The sequence below is a fragment of the Equus caballus genome, chromosome 3, assembly GCF_041296265.1.
Source record: "Equus caballus isolate H_3958 breed thoroughbred chromosome 3, TB-T2T, whole genome shotgun sequence".
In the NCBI taxonomy this organism is placed as follows: domain Eukaryota; kingdom Metazoa; phylum Chordata; class Mammalia; order Perissodactyla; family Equidae; genus Equus; species Equus caballus.
The window spans coordinates 22,774,190-22,793,723 of NC_091686.1; the positions used below are offsets into that span (position 1 = coordinate 22,774,190).

The 19,534-nt window shown below is 43.2% G+C and overlaps 1 protein-coding gene across 6 annotated transcripts in view; it reads left to right on the forward strand.

Moving 5' to 3' along the window:
* HYDIN (HYDIN axonemal central pair apparatus protein) overlaps positions 1 to 19,534 on the forward strand; it is a 335,806-nt gene that overhangs the window by 181,772 nt on the left and 134,500 nt on the right. For all 6 annotated transcript variants that reach the window (XR_002806835.2, XM_023637294.2, XM_023637295.2 and 3 more), the window contains exon 23: positions 2,715 to 3,028. Coding sequence is in view for 5 of the 6 variants with exons in the window: in XM_023637294.2 (XP_023493062.2) it covers positions 2,715 to 3,028 (314 nt within the window). In the remaining variant the exon portion in view is untranslated. The remainder of the gene's footprint in view (positions 1 to 2,714; positions 3,029 to 19,534) is intronic.

Here is a 19,534-nt window from a genome sequence, read left to right on the forward strand (position 1 = left end):
TAAAAATTAAAGGAATACATATATGAATGTGATTTCATATCCATATAATATCTCCACAAGGATAGACAAGACACTTGTAATCTTGGTACGTCAGGGGAAGGCAATAGTTGGCTTGGGTAAGAGGTGGGGAGATGGGCACAAAGGTCACATGCTTTTCATTATCTTATCTATTTAAATGTAGAAATGAAACATATTTTTAAAGATTTAAAAAAAATAAGTCCACATCTTGTCCTGGGACCAATGATATAGAATATTCAACAGGCAGACATATCTTAGTGAAGTTATTGGTCTTATTGATAACCAAAGAATTCTATGACATCTAAACAGAGAAGAAGAGACCCATCAAGGGAAGATTCTGGACTAACCTTGAACTTCTCCACAGTGACACTCAATGCCAGAGGACAACAGAGCAATGGCTACAGAGTTTTGAGGGAAAGAAAGGGTGACCCACAAATTTTATAACCAGCCAAATTGTCCTTTGAGTCTAAAGGTATCAGGCAGACACTCTCAGAATTCGAGGAATCAATGAATACAGCACTCATGCACCCTTGTTGAAAAACCAGTTTGCCAATGAAATACAACCATTCACAAGAAGAACCACATAAGGCATTCAGGAATGAAAAAACCTGTTTGGAAAAGACTGTTAGTAAACACTGAGTCCATTTAACTATAGAACTGAGCCTAAACAACTTTGACGGTTATGATTTCAGAACAGAATGTTTTAAACCTCAGCTGTTTAAAATAAGCGCTATAGTCAATAAAAACTTGGAGGTGTGGGGGAAGCATAGGTGCTATTCCATTGCCTTTTACAGCTGAGTGTCAGTAAGATATTGTCTAAAGTTGAAACTGCTTAATATTGAACCATCCTTTCTCTTGATTATAAGGGGATAATAGTAATAATTGGTATCTGTAGACCATACACTGTGTGCCAGGCACTGCTCTGAACATATCACCTAGATATTAATTCATTTCATCCTCTTAAAAAGAGATCGGTGCTATTAGTGTCCCTGTTGAAACTGAAGGCTAAGAAGGCCAAGCGATAAGTTCCTAGAGCTAGTAACTGGCAGAGCAAGGATTTGAACCCAAGCAGTCTGGCTGCAGAGTCCATGATCTTGGGATTAATATATTTTGTATAAGAAAATTTTTTCAGGTTTTTTCTTTTTAGAAAAAAATCAAACATGATTTTTTTTTTTTTTTTTTTTGGTGAGGAAGATGGGCTCTCAGCTAACATCTGTTGCCAATTTTCCTCTTTTTGCTTGAAGAAGATTATCCCTGAGCTAACATCTGTGCCAATCTTCCTCTAGTTGAAACACGATTTTTTAAATAAATTAACCTAATTCCGTTTTTGTAAAATTTTATTTATCCATCCTTCATCCCTGGACTAATGTTTACCAAATGTGAACTCTGAAAAATAGTATACAGTGAAATTTTGGATGAGTTTCTAATTTCTTCTCTGTGCTTTTGTATATAATGTAAAATGTTGTGGACATGTATCATTTCTACAGAACAACAAAGTCGTTCCCCTGGGGAAAAAATGTTTAATTCAATCTTCAAAGATATCGAAACAACAAGCATTGTGATACCAAGTGTGGCAGATGCCCTAGAAGAATGGGTTCTAAATTGTGCCCAGCCACCTGTGCCAAGTGGCCAGCTAGGCTTTCAGATGGGATCAGCCAACTCAAGAGCCATTACCCTCTCTGACTCTTGAATCAGGTGGCTGGGCTTTATCAGATGAAACCATTTAATCGCGTCACTGAAGATCACAGTTGAATACCTGACCCTTAAAACTCAGCGGAGAGGGAATCTGTAAACAGATGCATTCCTGTGTGCATTCCTCCCAACTGCCGCGGACACTTTCTGCAAAACCAGGAGGCGGCCTTCTAGCCGATTAAATGTGAGAATTGAGCAATTCCTAAAAAAGCCAACACGTAGCCAGGCTTTCTATGGGAAGGTGTTACTGCGGCCTTGGCATCAAGGAACACTTGGGGATTTGAATCAAAGCAAGAAAAGAACAAACAAAATCTACCAAGCAAACTCTGTACAGCTCTGAGTGTCATTTGAAGTTGAATGGGAAACAGTGGAAAGTGGAAAACTCTGTGCTTACGAGTTAGAATCGCAGACATTAGAAAAGAAATTAAATGACCTAATCCGTCCCTTTCTGGGTCACCCTCTTCAGAGCCCCTCCTCCAGGGCTTTGGAAAGCCTTTTTAAACATTTCTTAAGCAAAGAACTTTTCCCACTTGTCTGGGAAGAGCATTTTTCAATCTAATTTATTTTTGGTTAAGGATGTTTTATAATAGTTACTCATTGTAGATTTTCCCTTTTACCACTCCTTAGTCCTCATAACCTCACAATGCTTATCAAAATCTTTTCCCAAATAATTCCTCTCCAGATTTTCTTTGCTTTCATTTTCAACTAATAAAATATGTGTGTGCATATATATTTAAATATCTACAGATATTGATAAATATGGATAGATACAGATATTGATATAGATGTACTAGCTGTTTAATTATGTATGCGTGTGAATACGTAATTATGGATAAAGTGCAGGTAGGTATGTATTTCCCACTAATCTGTATGTATGTATGGGTGTATCTGTATGTGTGTATGTACATAAATACATATAAATAACTTTAGTTGTCTTGTTTCCTGTATCAGGTTGGAAATGCATAATACAAAGGCTGGTTAATTCCCCATCATCTCGTTTGCAGCCTATTAAACTGGAGATCGGTGGAGAAAAAAACCTGCTGGTCAAGTTTGACCCTTCCTATAGAAATGATTTAAACAACTGGGTGGCAGAAGAAATTCTAGCAATCAAGTACGTGGAGCACCCTCAGGTGGACAGCCTGAACCTGCGTGGAGAAGTCCATTATCCCAACCTCAGCTTTGAGACCATGGAGCTGGATTTCGGCTGTATCCTGAACGATACGGAGGTGATCCGATACGTTACAATGACCAACTGCAGCCCCTTGGTCGTGAAGTTCCGCTGGTTCTTCCTGGTGGACGATGAGGAAAATCAGATAAGGTACCAGCAGCAGAGGGCTCTGGCAGCCCCGCAGAGCTCCTGTCTGCTGTTCACTTTTTTCTCCTTCAGGCTTTACACTGGGCTTCCTGTATCCGTATATTCGTTTTTCATGAATACTTTCAGTTCTGACAACTAATTATTAACAGAAGTAACAAGGAGCCTAAAATCATGGTCCATCCTAGATTTTCAAACCAGAAAAGCAGACAAAATATCTTTATAAGCCCCAATCCCTAAGCCTGCTTTAATTTGAATCTAGTGGTTGGATCATTAGAAATTTGTCACTAGTGGCTGGTCCCCTGGCCGAGTGGTTAAGTTTGTGTGCTCCCCTTTGGTGGCCCAGGTTTTTACAGGTTTGGATCCTGGAGGTGGACATGGCACCGCTCATCAAGCCATGCTGCGGCTGCGACCCACACAGCACAACCATAGGCACTCGCAGCTAGAATATGCAACTATGTACTGGGGGCTTTGGGGAGAAGAAGAAAAAAAGAAGAAGATTGGCAACAGATGTTAGCTCAGGTGCCAATCTTGGGGGAAAAAAACAAAAAATGCCTTTAAAAAAAAAGAAATTTGTGGGGCCAGCCCTGTGGCCAAGTGGTTAAGTTTGCACACTCTGCTGCGGTGGCCCAGGGTTTCGCTGGTTCGGATCCTGGGAGCAAACATGGCACCACTCATCAGGCCATGCTGAGGCAGTGTCCCACGTGCCACAACTAGAGGGACCCACAACTAAAATACACAACTATATATACTGGGGGGATTTGGGGAGAAAAAGCAGAAAGAAAAAAAAGAAGATTGGCAACAGTTGTTAGCTCAGGTGCCAATCTTTAAAAAAAAAAAATTTTTTTTAAAGAAATTTGTCACTAAAAAATAAAGTCTTTGTAGAGTTTTCTTAATAAGCATTTCAAACCCAAAGCATGAATTGCATAGGACAGTACATTGAGCATGTGTGGCCCTGAGCTCCATGTTGCCTGTTCTGCGTGTTGCATTCTGGCCCGTATATGCGTGTGTACAGACGTATGTATAGACACATGTACACAATAGTGGGAGGAGGTGAAGGCTGAAGCAGAAAAGCTGTGTTCACAATATTTGTGTTTTGAGGTGCCTCTCCTATTCAATTAAATTTAAATTCAATTAGAAGCTAAATCTGAACTTAATTTGGAAAACACTCCTTTAAAAAAATAAACAGCCTGTTTTAGTCAGGCCTCGGAAACATTTTCATCTGGGTCCAAATCCTCATTGGTGACCAGGGTGAATGGGCTTCTGTGGATTTCCTTATCGGAGGTGTTGACAGCTCAGTTTTTAGCACCTAAATGTTGAGTGGCCATGCTTACCTGAGGAAGCCTCAGGTTGTTTCCTTCGCTTGTCAGCGCCTCCTGTACATGATCCTCATCTCATATATGACAGTCACCCTTTCCTTTCCCGCGCTTGTTACCATGGTAACCGTGACTTGCTCTGGATGTCTTCCATAGACATCTAAGGATGGCCCCGCGTAGCACTGAAGCTGGGCCTGGGCTGAGCGAGGCAGCTTGCTCATTAGGTGCCCAGGACTGTTTAGGTTTGGGTGAAATTCTGAAGATGGTGAACATTTAAAATAATTATGGAAAAATCAGCCAAGCTGACCTAATGAGCTTTGAATACGAGATTCTGTGAATTTATTCTGATGTAACTCAGCTAAATGAGTTTGTCCATCTGGGAGCAAGGGACATACTTTATTTATTTATTATTTCTGACAGGCCATTTCCATAATTAAAATATTGACATTTTGAAAATGTACTTAGCCCAAACTAGAAATGATACACTTAATTTTTCATTGGTTTAAGCATTTATTTAACCATTTATTTCCCTTTCTTCAATATCTTCCTATATCTTGATACCAAGCCTCTGCTTATAATTCATTCCTTCCTTCATTCATTCATTCAGAAAACATTCAGTAAGTGACTCTTATGCACCAGATAATGTGTGAGGCATCAGATACAGAAGTGAAATGAGACCTGGTTCTTGGCCTGAGGCTACTGGGGAAGCAGATGTGTAAACCACAGTAGACACATGATAATACCAGGCCCTGAGGAAAGATAGAGCGGAGTGATGGCTCAGAGGAGTCAGAGAAGGCTACACTGGGTAGCGCAGGTCACTGTTCCAGATGGGGAAGCTGGGAAACATTCTAAGTGACAGGAATAGCATGTGTGTATTAGTTAGGATTCATGGATTCTGTTGCAAGTGACAGGAAACCTGACCCTAAGCAGAAAGGAAAAGGAGAGCACACTTACTGGTTCCCACAGTTCGAGAGTCCAAATCCATTCCAGCTTCTGGCCTGGCTTAAAGCAGGAACTCAAACAATGTCACCGGAGCCTGAGTCTGTCTCTCAGCTCTGCTCTTCCACATGTTAGCCGAGTTCCGAGATCAGCATTTTTCCCACAGTCCCCAAATGGCTGCCAGCACTCCTGGGGCCACGTCCTTGCAGATTCTGAGCCACTGGAAAGAAATATGTGCCTTTGTCCCAGAACTTCCATGAGATTGACTCTGATCGGACCAGCTTAATCACGCTTCCTGTCCCCTCCTCCAACCAGTCACTGTCAGGGGAGGGCAAAGCACTGATCAGTGTTGGCCTGGCCATGTGCCCTGCCCAAAGGGCTGCAATGGTGACCTCGGAACCACAGGGACTGAAGGAGGTGAGAGGGGGCAGAACTCCAGACAAAAACTGACGTATGAGAGAATGAATGCTGGAGAGACGAACGACATGCACCTACCTGTGTCGACAGAGGGGATGTCAGGGCGGCTACCGTGCTGACTTCACTGGTAGGGGAGAAGTCAGGGGAGACGAGAGTGGGGAGGTGGACTGGCAGTAATGTGTGAGAGGCCTGGTATTCCATAATAAGGAAGTCACGATTTGTAATGAAGAGAGTGACAGGTTTTATCAGAAAGATAAATCTTAGCAGTGTTCAGCATGTTTGCCCAATCCCTCCTTCCCGAAACACGTTCCTTTCTTGGCTTGAATAACACCATACTCCCCTGCTTTTCCTCTTATCCCCTTGACTGACTACTCCTTCTCGCCTCTCAGCCAGCAGCAACTCCACTGGAGCAGAAGGAGCTCAGCAGGGTTCCCTCCTAGGCCCTCTGCTGTCCCTGGCAATTGCACCCACCTCACAGCTTCAGTTAGCCCGTCGCTGAGGCTTCCAACTCTGTCTCTCCACCTAGGCCCTTCTGCTGAGTCCCAAGTGCGTCGCCTTCTTGAAGTCTCCTCTTGGATGTCTCCCAGGTGACTCACGTCCAACATGCCCCACACTAAACTCAGGCTCTACCCCTGTCCCCCTGCCCCACCCGGCCTCTCCTCCAGGGCCCCCAGTCCCAGTAAATGACATCACTGTCCTGGATGACGTCCACATTCCTTCCTCCTCCTAACCCCCCCACCCCATCTAATCCATCACCAAGTTCTACTCACTCCACCTTCTAGAAACCTGTCATTCCCATTGCCACTGTTGTTACCCTGGTTCAAGTCACCATCGCTTCTTGCCTGGACCACTGCGACAGCCCCTAACTGGGCTCTCTGCTTCCACTCGTGTGCCACAAGTCCATCATCCACCCATCAGCCAAGTGACGAGCATGGCACTGCCCCCGTTTTCCACTTTTAATGACACCCGTGCTTCTTAGGATAAAATGCAAAAGACTTCCTGTGTTCTGTAAGGCCGGGCAGGCCCCCGTCCCGGCGTTCCCTGCAGTTTCTTCTCACTTCCCTGTCCTCTCACCCCTCGGGCCTTCTTTCTGTTTACCGACCACGTAGGCCTCTTTCCTGTCCCGCACTGTTCCTGTCGAACTGCGCTCTCTCTGCTCGAGCTCGCCCCACGCCTCGCCTAGAGCCCTGCTCCCTCGTCAAGCCTCAGCTGAAGTGTCCTTCCCCAGGGACGCCTTCTCCGCGACCCTTCCCTAGGTGACAGCCCCTGCCATCGGCACTGGTAGCCCATCTCCTTGGGGACTCCTCGCACCTGCAATTATGGCTCAGCGTCCAGCTTCCCAGCTGGCTCTGAATCCCCCTGAGGCCAGGGAGCATGTGTGTCCTGTTGCCTCTGCATGCCAGCACCCGGCACGGTCCTTGCCCAGAGTCAGTCCTTAAGGGCATTTGTTAATCAATCAACTGCTCCCCCTGCTTCCACTACTGTTCGTACTGAGATGAGAATCATGTCATAACTGGTTTAAGATTCTTTTCTGTCGGCTTCCTGGCACCTGCCAAATGGAAAGATTCAAGACGTAAATGTCACCTTGAATAGCAAAAAAAAAAAAAACGTCCCTCGCCCTCCAGGTAGGCTGTCTCTGTGCGGGCCATCTGAGAAACACAAGCCACTCATTGGCTAAAGGTCACTTTTATCAGGTAGAGCAACACTCACCTTTCTCTTCCAATTAGAACAACTCTAAGCCTTACAGTTAGTAAAAAAAAAAAAAAAAAAATGCATAAAGGAAGGTTTTCCTTTTCTTTTATTAGGCAGAGGATGAGGACGCCTAGACTACTGTCAACGTTCCTGCCTGTCACGGCACACATACATCTACTGTGTATGTGTGTACATGTGCGTGTGCGTGTGCATGTGTGTGATTTTGTAGGCAATTCTGACTCATACATTTAAAGCATCTCTCTTGTTGAGCATATTTTTTTTTCCCAAGTTTGCCCTCATGTCACATGTAAGAACAAAGAAAGAAGTGACATGGACAAATGGACAAGCATGCTAAATAAGCACACTGCCAGTCATCGGCTCAGGGACATGCGCATCCATGTGAGTTCCCGTGTATGACAGGGCTTGAGACTGACTTTGGTGGGTGACAGTCTGTGCCGCTCACGCATACACATGCAATGAGGGAGCCAGGATGAAATATGCAGGCTGAGTATATGTGCCCGGATAGCCAGCGCTGCAGGGGTGTGCCTTTTATTGGGCTTGTCTCTTCGGCCTGACTGCTCGGCTGGATGAGAACATGATGCTTCATGGCATCTGTGTGAAAGAGGAGCCTGGGGAAGCCCCTGCTTGAAGCAGCCTTTACTTCTAAGAGGCCAGAGAGAGCCAAGGGGACCCTGGCTCCGCTGGCGTCTCTGCCCAGGCTCAGAGCCGCAAAGCTGAGGCAATGCTAGAACTTAGAACACATGGGCCGAGCGGTCTCCAAGGACAGCTTTGCCTTTTCATTTCCAAATCAGATTATAAATAAATTAAATACAAGGTCCCAAGGGAGCCCGCCCCTGCAGGAAAGGGACATGTGTTGTTCTCACGTTGAGTTTTCTGTGGTGAGCGTCTGTTGTCCAATATTGTGATTGGAAGAGGAGGGTGGAAGGTCTGGAGGAGGGCTGGAGGGAGTCTTCTGGATGCTTCCATCTTTCTCTTCATCATCCCTCAATTTCTGTTGCCTCGAAAGTGGAACTTTTCTAAGACATGATATATTAGCGGTAGTTGAGGTCTTGGGCTGTGGAATCAGACATGGCTGGTCAGAGTCCAGGTTCTGTCCTCCTGGCCATGTGACCTGTGCCCTGCCTTATTCACCTGTAAAGGGATAATGGAGAATCCTAGAGGAGTTGTTGTGAGAACTAAATGAGATATGTCTATAAGATGCATATGTCCTCAAGATATGAAAGAAAATCTGAAATTGGTGGCTGTTTTGGGGTTCTCGCAGGGTCCCTTCCTCTCCTTCATTCCTTCATGTAAGTGCTACTAAGTGAAGCTCTCCCAGCATCCTCAAGTGTTAGAGCTATGGAGTCCTTAGACATCAAGATGATGGGTGCAGATCCCTTTTCCTTCTGATAAAGGGGAGAAAATCCTTTTCCTGTACCAGGTCACATTCATCAAGGCTGAAGCCAGGCATTAGCGGGTCACAGCCCGTGTGTGATCAGGAGGGCCATGCCCTCAGTGCCCCCCTGGCCTTCCATGCCGCTCCTCCCTGCAGCGGGGTATGCCCAGATCCATGATCAAGGGCAGGCCCTTGCTTTGCCCAAAGGCCTAACCAAGAAGATTAAAATGTAGGGGGACACATAGATTTTTATTTTTCTTTCAAAATAAAAATAGCTGTATTGAATCCAATGGGGTGAGCACTGGGTATCCTTATACTCCAGTGTCCCCAGCCTCTCAGTGTGCTGGCCAAGAGCCTGGCCTCTAAGGCAGTCTCGAGCTCAGCCACCTGCCCCGTGTGGCCTTGGCGGGTGGCTGAGCATCCCTGAGCCTTGGCTTCCTCGTCTGAAATGAGGGGGATGATAATGGTGCCTCCCACATTCGGACATGGTGAGGACAGGATCAGCCCCTACCTGCAGAGCTCTTGGAACTGTGCCTGTCACATAATACGTGCTCAGTAAATGCCAGCTGTCACAGCCATTCCTTTATGGAGGAAATTGAGTGGATTGGCACCCCTCCGATGCTAACACCAGGCCGTGTTTGGGAAGCAGTATCCCAGAGGCAGCTTTGAGACTTTTCTCCTGAAATCAGTCTGAAGCCACTTCAGGACACGGGGAGGCCTCACAGGGTCTGAGGGCTGCAGGTGTCTCTCGCTGGCCTAAGCTTTTGTCCCTTCCATAAATATCCCTCTCTCTTCCCCACAGGCCCTGCACCTCTCTGAACCCTTTAAGCTTGAGCACTCGTGTTTTTTCTTTTCCACCTCCCAGAGCAGCCTGGATAAGAGAAGAGGGCAAGCATGGAGCCCCAGGGCTAGAGGGAAAGCAGCTCTGATGGGGGACCAAAAGGGGTCCAAAAGAGGGAACAGAAGTGGCCCCCACTGGCCTCGGGCAACGTGCCACATCAAGCTCTTCTGTCCCTCCCACCCCCTTTCTTCCCTGACTCTCCCCCTCCTGTGTCTGAGCCAGAATGACAATTTCACAGCCCAAAGAATGAACCCAGGGCAAATGGGGGCTTCCCGCTCCCCCGTACGCTGGCAGGAAGTAGACAGCATGCCCAAAGGATTAATCTAGGTGAGATTAAGAATGGGGTGAGAGCCCTAACCGGAACCTCTGTGGCCTCCCTCACCCGCTCAGGGTGTTACGTGATGCTCTTCTGAGTCGTGTGTGGCTGAGAGTTGAGGGGCAGTTGACCTAAGAGTATTCCCTTAGCAGCCGGGCAGAGGTACTGGGCGTTATGACTTCAACACGTGTATTTTAAGGGGGACCAAGTCAGCCCATAACAGTCTTCAATAAAAAACTCAGTAAAGATATGAGTAAACACTTGAAGAGTGAAAAGGCCATGGTAGCAGAAGCCCGAGAGGCAGGGAGAGAGGTAGCAATATGACAGGACGAGGACAATATGACAGGACAATTCCGCAGGGCTGGGCCGGGTAGGGCCTTCTAGGCCATGCTGAGGAGTTTGATTTTTTTCCACACGTAGTGAAAAGTCATGGGAGGGTTTTAAGTAAGGGAGTAACATAAGCTACCACAAAGCAGAGTGGGCAGAAACAACAATCCTTAGACTAACAGGAACTGCAAGAGGTCGCTATCAACAGACCCACGACAGGAGCAGACTCATTAAAGGAACTTCTACTGGACGTGCTGGAGGAAGGAAGAAAATTATCCTAGACATAACGTCTGAGATGCAGGAAGGATTTCTGAGCCCAGAAAATGGTACATTACAGGTAAATTTAAACTACCGTTAACTACATAAAATAATAACAATAATGTGTCATCTGTGGGATTAAGATAATATCAATATAGGACTAAAATACCATTCAGGACAGAAGGGGAGAAATTAGAGTTAAAGATTTTAAAGTCTTTGAGTTGTTCAAGAAGAGGGAATAGGTAAATCTTAGACACTGATAAGATTAATTAAAGAAAATAAATATGTAACTAGAAGAGGAAAAAAATTAAATGAAGGGGAAGAATATGATCAATCCAAAATAAATCAAAAAGTGGGGGAAGGGGTTACGTGGAAAAGATACAGAGAAAGAACTAAATAAATAAAAAGTACAGAATAAGGTGATAAAGTAAATCCAAATATACTGGTAATTGAAATCAATGTAAATAAAACTAGCTAAGAAAAAGATTGTACTTCTGAATTTTACTCAGAATTATGCTATTTTTAAAAGACACACCTAAAAAATAAGGACGCAGTAATGTAAAAAGATGGGGAAAGATATAATAGACAAATTCTAAGGGAGCTCTGGGGAAGCTAGGAAATATCAGATAGAATAGACTTAAAAACAAAAAAGGTACTACATCATTTAAAAAGTTCAGTTCACAAGAAAGATATAATAATTCCAAACTTCATGCATCTAAAAACATAGCTTCAAAATACATAGAGCAAATACAACACTACAAGTAGAAATAGACAAATCTATCTTTAACAACACTCTCTCAAGCAGACGAAAAAATCAGCAAGATTATATTGCTTGTACTGCCCAGTACAGTAGCCACAAACCTCGTGTAGCTATTTAAATTTAAATTTTTTGACATTAAAAATGCAGTTTCTTAGTCACACTAGCCACATTTCAAGTGCTTGATAACCACATGTTGCTAGTGTCTATTGTATTCAACAGTACAGATATAGAACATTTTCATTAATGCAGAAAGTTCTGTTGGACAGCACTGCTACAGACAATTTGCACACAACAGGCTTGATATAAATGGTATATGTGGAACATTCCTCTAAGAAAAAAAATCTCCCAGCCCTATAAAATATTTATGAAAAATTACCATACATTAAGGCTTAAAACAAATCTGTTGTTAGAAATCAATAAAAAATACATATTTAAAAGCAAATAAGTAAACAAAAACATAGGCTTGGATGCTTTAAAATACACTTCTGGGGCCAGCCCCATGGCCAAGTGGTTAAGTTCGTGCACTCTGCTTCGGCAGCCCAGAGTTTGCCAATTTGGATCCTGGGCGTGGACCTATGCACCACTCATCAGGCCATGCTGTGATGGCATCCCACATAGAAGAACTAGAATGACGTACAACTAGGGTATACAACTATGTTCTGGGGCTTTGGGGAGAAGAAAAAAAGAGGAAGATCGGCAGTAGATGTTAGCTCAGGGCCAATCTTCCTCACCAAAAAAAGTATACTTTAAAATAAAGAAATTTAAAATACACTTCTGAATAACCTGTGGGTGGAAAAAATTACAATGAAAATTAGAAAATACTTAGATTGAATGGTGAGGAAAATAAACTAATGTAATGAAGCCAAAGTGTACTTAAATGAAAATTTGTAGCCTTAAATCAGTGGTTCACAACTGAAGGGGGTTTTGACCCCCAGGGGACATTTGACAATGTCTGGAGACTTTTTTTTAAGATTGGCATCTGAGCTAACAACTGTTGCCAATCTTTTTTTTTTTTCCTTCTCTTCTTTTTTTCCCCAAATCGCCCCAGTACATAGTTGTATATCTTAGTTGTGGGTCCTTCTGGTTGTGGCATGTGGGACGCCGCCTCAATGTGGCCTGAAGAGCGGTGCCATGTCCTCACCCAGGATCCAAACCGACAAAACCCTGCACCACCAAAGCGGAGCTCGCGAACTTAACCACTCGGCCACAGGGCTGCCTCTTGGAGACTTTTTAATTATTCTTATCATTATTATCACAATTCGGGGAGCTACTGGCATCTGGTGGGCAGAGGCCAGGGATGCTGCTAAATATTTTTCAATACACAGGACAGCCGCCAACAGCAAAGAATTATCTGGTTCAAAATGTCAATAGTGCTGCCATTGGAAAAGCCTACCTTAGATGCTTATGTTATCAAAGAAAGGAAGCTGAAAATTGAGTTGAAGATTCACAACATTAAAAGTTGAGTAAATAAATAAAGCCAACAAGAGTAGACAGAAGGAAATACTGAATATATGACCAGAAATTAATGAGAGAGAAAATTAACATAAAACCCAAAGAATCAACAAAGCCAGGAGTTGGTTATTTGAAGAGACTAATAAAATTCACAAATTCACATAAGACAAACTAAGAAAAAAAGACACAACCATTATTAGGAATAAACAAGTAACATAACTATAGTTGCTGCAGAAATTAAAAAGATGAGACTTTCATGAATAACTTTATGGCAAAAATTTAAGAGAACTTGGATAAAATGGACAAATTCTTAGAAAAATACACCTTACCAAAACTGACTCCAAAAAAAGAAATCCAAATGGTCTCATAATCATTGAAGAAATTGAATAGTTTCAAATCTTTCTATAATAAAACACTAAGTCCTGATAAAGGCAAGTTCTTCCAAGCATTCAAAGAACAAATAATTCCAAACTTATACAATCTCTTTAGAAAAAAATAAAAGAGAAAATATTACCCAACACATTTTGTGAAACTAAGTTAATCTTCATACCAAAACCCATTAAGCCAGGTCAGAGACATAAATATTTCAGGCCATTCTTTCTCATTAATTCAAAAATATAAATGTAAAATATCCACCAAGATATTAGCAAGCTAAATTCAACAAAGGATAAAAAGAATATCATTACCAAGTTGGATTTATTCCTGGAATGTAGGATTGTTTCAACATTAGAAAATCTAATAATTTAATATACCACATTACCACATTAAAGAAGAAAAACCATATGATTATCTCAATAGATTAAAGAAAAAACATTCAATAAAACTAAACAACTATTCATGGGAAAATTCCTTAACCTGATCAAGGATAACTTGAGAAAATGATAAAATGTTAAAATCACTACCTTTAAAGTCAGAAACAAGACAAAGTTGCATTTCAACAGTTTACTGAAGATCCTAGCTGATGCGAGAGGATACAAAAATGCATGAAAGGGACTAGATTTAGAAAGGAAGAAATAAAACTGTCACATTATGATTATCTACATAGAAAACTCAAAATAATCAACAAGCAAATTATTAGAATTAGCAAAAGAATTCAGTGAGGATGATGGATGGATATGTTATAAAAGCCAATTGTATTTCTATATAGCAGTGACAAACAGAACATAGAATGTAATAAAAAATGTGCTTAGTAATAAATCTAACAAAACACTGCAAAATCTTTATGTATAAAATAACTTTATTAAAAGTCACTAAAGAAGACCTAAATAAATGGTGAGACATACTATGTTCTTTGATTTAAAAGACTCAATTTGGTAAAGACATCATTTCTCCCCAAAATGGTCTATAGCTTCAATGCAGTTTCAGTTAAGATCCCAACAGATTGATCCTAAAACTTATATGGAAGAGCAGAGGAATGAGACTAGCCAAGCCCTTCCAAACTACGAGGTCTTTCTATGCCGGATATTGCCTTACTATAAAAATATAATAATCGTAAGAGTATGGTATTGGTGCACAGATAGACTAAAGGAACCGAATAGAGTCCAGAAACAGACCCATACATGTATGGGAACATAACAGAGTTAAAACTGTAAAACAAAGGAGAAGGGATGGCCTATTCAGTAAAGAATCCAGGAACAATCTGTTAGCTATAGAGAAAAAAGCAAAACTGGATCCCTAAACTCACAATATGCAAAAAAAAAAAAAATTCCATATGGGTTAAAAATGCAAGTGTGAAAGTCAATTTTTTAAATTTGAAGAAAATGTAGGATAATGTCTTAATGATCTCTAAATAAGAAAGAACTCCTTAAATAAAATACAACAAGCACAAAACCATGATGAAACTATTCATAATTTCTGCATTAAATCTGATAGCTTTTATTTGTGAGAAGAATTAAAAAACAGGCCACAAATTGACAGGAGTTTTTAGCATATGTATTACCTTCAAATTATTAGTGTACTTAATATATAAAGTATGCCTTAGAAGGAAAACACATAGTTCAATTTAAAAACAGGAGAAAATACGCAGTTATTTCACAGAAGATGAAATATGAATGGCCAATAAAGATATAAAAAGATGCTCTACCTCATTAGTAATGTTGAAAGTGGAAATTAAAACCAGCTAGACACCATTGTGTACCCACCACATTGGATAAAATTAAATATGACTGTACCAAGTGTTGTTGAGGACGTGGAAGACTGCATTGCTAACAGGAGTGTAAATTGATGCAATCACTTTGGAAGGCAGTTTGTCATTCGCTGGTAGTCGATCATGAACATTCCCAAGGTCATGCCCAGCCTTCTAGCCTGTCTGATTTTGTGTCATCTCTCCCCAGTTCTGCTTCTCCCCTCAGTACCCAATTGGTCAGTGCATTCCACCAGTTTTTCCTCGGAAGTGTTTGCCAGAGTGGTCCTTCCTTTCAGCTCTCCTCACCATCTTCTTACTCAAGCTTACCTCCCTCCGGATTCCTACGGCACTGTTAGGTGGCTTGCTTCTCTCTGGTTTCCCCTAGTCTACACCAGAGATTACTTTTCTTCAGGCTACCGCCTTCGTCATCTCCTGTCCTTCCCTCTAACGTCTATTGCTTTTCAAGGCCAAACTTTCCGTCTGTGCTCCTCCCTATCCGTAATCTCCCCTCATTCTTACTATGTCCAGCTCTCTATGACTTTGCCCTCAGTATGAGTGCTCTACATCTAAGAAAGCCCTTTTCTTAATCCTCTTGTATTAATCACCATCTCTGTGTGAGGAAATGTACAGAAACAATACACTAGTTGCCCCATATACCCCCCAACCCAATTTAAGCTGGCTTTTGGCCCCCTCACTTAACTGAAACTGCCTCTCTGGAAGATCAGTAATGATTTCCTTACCCAGCTGAGGTCCTTTCTTACCCCACATGTTCCTTAATACCCATTCTCTTTTTATGGTGAAATTACATCATATATGTAAAGGTGTATATAATGTACATACACAGTTTAAGAATAATAATGAAATGAATGCCCATGTTTCCTCACCTCCATTATAAATAATGACATTGTTAGTAAGTTTGAAGCCCCTTGTGAAAGAGAACAGTGGAGGTCAACCTCCAGCAGACCTGCTCGTCCTCCGTGTTGATGCCCCGGAAGCCTCCCCAGCCCTCCACCACCCAGGCCTCCGATAGCCCGTCCATCCGGAATCTGCGCTCCTGCTGTGATGGGCCAGCTAATCTACTGACCAGGGATCAGATTAGCCTCCGGGACTAATGGGAGGGCTGTCAGCCGTCTCTGAAGTCTGAACTTCCAAACACAAGTTCCTGCCTTTGTAGTTGGCCTGCAAGTGACTCAAGGGCAAATAGAGGGAGACCTTTCATTCTCTTCGTATTTAACTTAAAAGTGATCACCATGTTAGGGATCATTTAGTCTGCTTCTATTTGCAGTTCAGTTTAGTCCAGTTGCCTGAGAGACCATATCTGTTACTCTATAGAGAAATGAATTGGCCTGTTTTTCATTTCAATTTTGAGTGTTACAAAACTTTTTCTACTGCTTTTATGTTATTGTAGAAGAACTCCAGTTGCCTTATTACAGATTCGTTCTTTTTAGGGCATCTTCCCAACGTCTCTGACATCGGTGGAGGGCCTTTTAGATATTCAGTGTGAGCTAAGCTGGCTTCTAAAGAAAGCGGTGGAAAGTACCAGTGCATGTCTGAACCTGAGTGAGGGTTGTGTCTGCTTCATTCACTCAGTGATATGATTCTTACAAAGAGTTCGTTGGATTTAGCTGTGTGTTCATATTAATTAAAATCCCCCCAAAGCCAGCTACATCTACTGAAGACCAGACATTAAAAGAAGTTGACTTTAAAAACCATCCTGTTTTGAAAATATTTCTGAAGAGCTTTGAAGCTGATTGTAAGGGAGATTTCCCAGCCTACCTGTTCGGCAGCCTTTCTAAGAGCACGTAGCAGTGGGGCCATCTTCTGGAGCTTTTATAGAAGTGGCCGTTTCTCACAGAAATCCCTCCTGAGAGCTTCAAGGTAGATTCTGGGCACCCTCCTCCACTACTCACCTCACAGCAAAACTCTTTGTGGGAAGACACTGCAAGGGCAAGGTCAACTGTGTCTTGCTTTTCGTTAGCTAGATACAATCAGGATGGGTCTCTCTTTTTCCAATGAAAGGTTCTAGACAATTCAGTCTATGTTCTTTATGTTGTGGATTCCAATTACTTTTAAAATGAAAGAGCCTACTTTATGAGTCACCACCATGGCCACAGCATGGCATGCAGTACCTGAGAAGCCCTCACCTGTGGATCCGATAGCTTGTCCAGTAAAGTTATTAAGAGCATGAGCTCTGGAGCCAGGTTAACTTAGCTCAGCCACTTGTTCTCTGAGCCTCACTTCTGTCCTCTGAAGACTGAGGACCATCAAAGTACCAACCTCGTCGGGCTGTTGTGAAGACCTAATTAGGCAGTTCTGGTAGAGAGTAAGTGATGAGTAAGTGTTGGCTGCAATTACTTAACTAGGGCCTGTCTTAGTCCATTTGGGCTGCTCTAACAGTATACCAAAGACTGAGAGGCTTATACACAATAAACATTTATTTCTCATGGTTACAGAGGCTGGGAAGTCCGAGATTGTGGTACAGACAGGTCTGGTGTCTGGTGAGGACCCACTTCCTCATTCACAGATGGCATCTTTTACTGTGTGCTCACATGGTGAAAGGGACAGGCTACCTTTCTGCGGTCACCTTTATGAGGGCACGAATTCTGATCATAAGGGCTCAGCCCTCATGACCTAATTACCTCTCAAAGGCCCTACCTCCTAATACCATCATCTTATGGGTTAGGATCTCAACGCATGAAATTGGTGGGGACACAAGTATTCAGCTCATAGCAGGCCTCTTGTTTTATCACCATTCTTTGTGACATTCTTGCCACTGAATCACCAGTCAGTGATTCTCAGCCTTGAATGCACGTTAGAATCATGTTGGGAGCTTTTAAATATCCTGGCTCCAAGGAAATCAGAATCTCCATGGTTGGGACTCAGGAATCAGTTGTTCTTAAAGTCCCATAGGTGATTCCAATGGACAGCTGCAGTGAGAACCACTGTTCTAGAAGCTCCAATTGTAACTCCTTTTGAGGACCTTTAAAAATATGATTTTTCACCACCTAGGGTCTGAGTGACTTGAGTTCCAGCTACTCAGTTATGTCCCACCAACTTCCACCTTACCACAGGTGGCCAGTCGGAAGCATTCTGGGACATAACGCAGTCAGAGGGCTGGAGCAGACAGCTCTCCATCGTGGGCATATATCTGCAGCTCACTCCCCTTCTCATGCGGCAGAGCTAGAACGTGCTTGCAGGGAAGGCGCCGAGCCAGCCCCATCTGCTCCCGTCTGTCGTTTGCTTCCCAATGTGGGAGGATCAGCAAGTGTAAGACCACAAAGCCAGGCAATAAATGGAAACGTGGCTGGGACTTGGTGTTTGTGCCCAGAGAGGCTCGGGAATTTGCCCACTTTTAACGTGATTTAAAGTGATGATTATATTCTGCTCCCTTTAGAAGCGGGAATCGGGGCCTATCTAATCTGGAGCAGGTTTGTGATGTGTAGAGTCAGAGGAAGGAAGGGAGGGAGGGAAAGAGGGAGGGAGAGAGCGGTTCAAGAAAATGAAAGAAGCAAAAGTTAGCTGAGAGGAAGACTGGGAATGTAAAAAACCACCTGGTAAGATCTAACAAGTAAAGAGGAGTGGTTTGCTTAACACGGCACACAGATTATAAATTAAAAGTAATGGAAATATGAGATGTGACTGTGGGAGAAACTGTCTCAACAGTGAAATCAGTTATGCTGAATAGCACGCATTCATATCCTTGGATTATTGAAAACTCGGACTGGCCCTCTGAACTATGCTAGGAGCCTTGATAGGACACCAGTGGCGCGGTAGGTCATTTTCCCATTTTGATAGCAAAACCGGGGTAGGGGTAGGAGGCTTGAACACGAAGGGTCTTGTAAGCCTCACTAAGGAGTCGGCTTTATCCTCAGGAAAATGGAGAGCCTTCTAAAAGGTTTTAAGTGGGGAAGTGAAGTGGTCAGAAAGTTCACTTGGGTTGCAGAAGGGAGCGTGGATTAGAAGGTAGTAGCAGCCTCAGAAGGAGGTGAAAATGGAGATAAAGGTGGAGTTGGGGTGGGAAGTTCCAGTACATATTAGGAGATGGAAGGGCAGGATCACGGCCCTGGGCTGAGGATCCCATCCTGATAGACCACAACCCAAGACTCTTTCTACTACTGCCTCTTCGGCCTGTCCATTATGAGCAAGGCTGAGCGGCTGGCTAGACAGAAGAGATGGAAATAAGAGAATAGTGGAGGAGACAGTAGGGGCCACCACAGTCAGCACCCCTTGGTCACCTATGTTCCCCCTACTATTTGCTATTTGTGCTTGGCAACCTCCTCCGCCCAATGCCAGGAGGAAGAAGCATGTGAGAACAGTAAAAAGTAAAGAGGCCAGGGGAGGATCAGCACCTCTCCAGTCCCCATGGCTGCTCTCCCCCGTTCTTGTCGTGCCTGCCCCCACCGCTGGTCATCACTGCCTCCCAACTCATTGCTTCTACAGTCTTCATCATCATCATCATTGTCATCATCATTGTCCTCCTCATTATCGTCTGCTTCCATCTGGCACCAACCACACACCCTCCTCCTGCCACAAACTCCTCACTTATCCCTGGAGTGTCCAAGTTCTCTCGTTCCATTTCCCTTTACAGATACTTTTCCCTCTGGCTATACGTCATTTCCACTCTTCACCAAGAAAGTACCACTCTTCCTTCCAGATGCGGTTAGACTATCTCC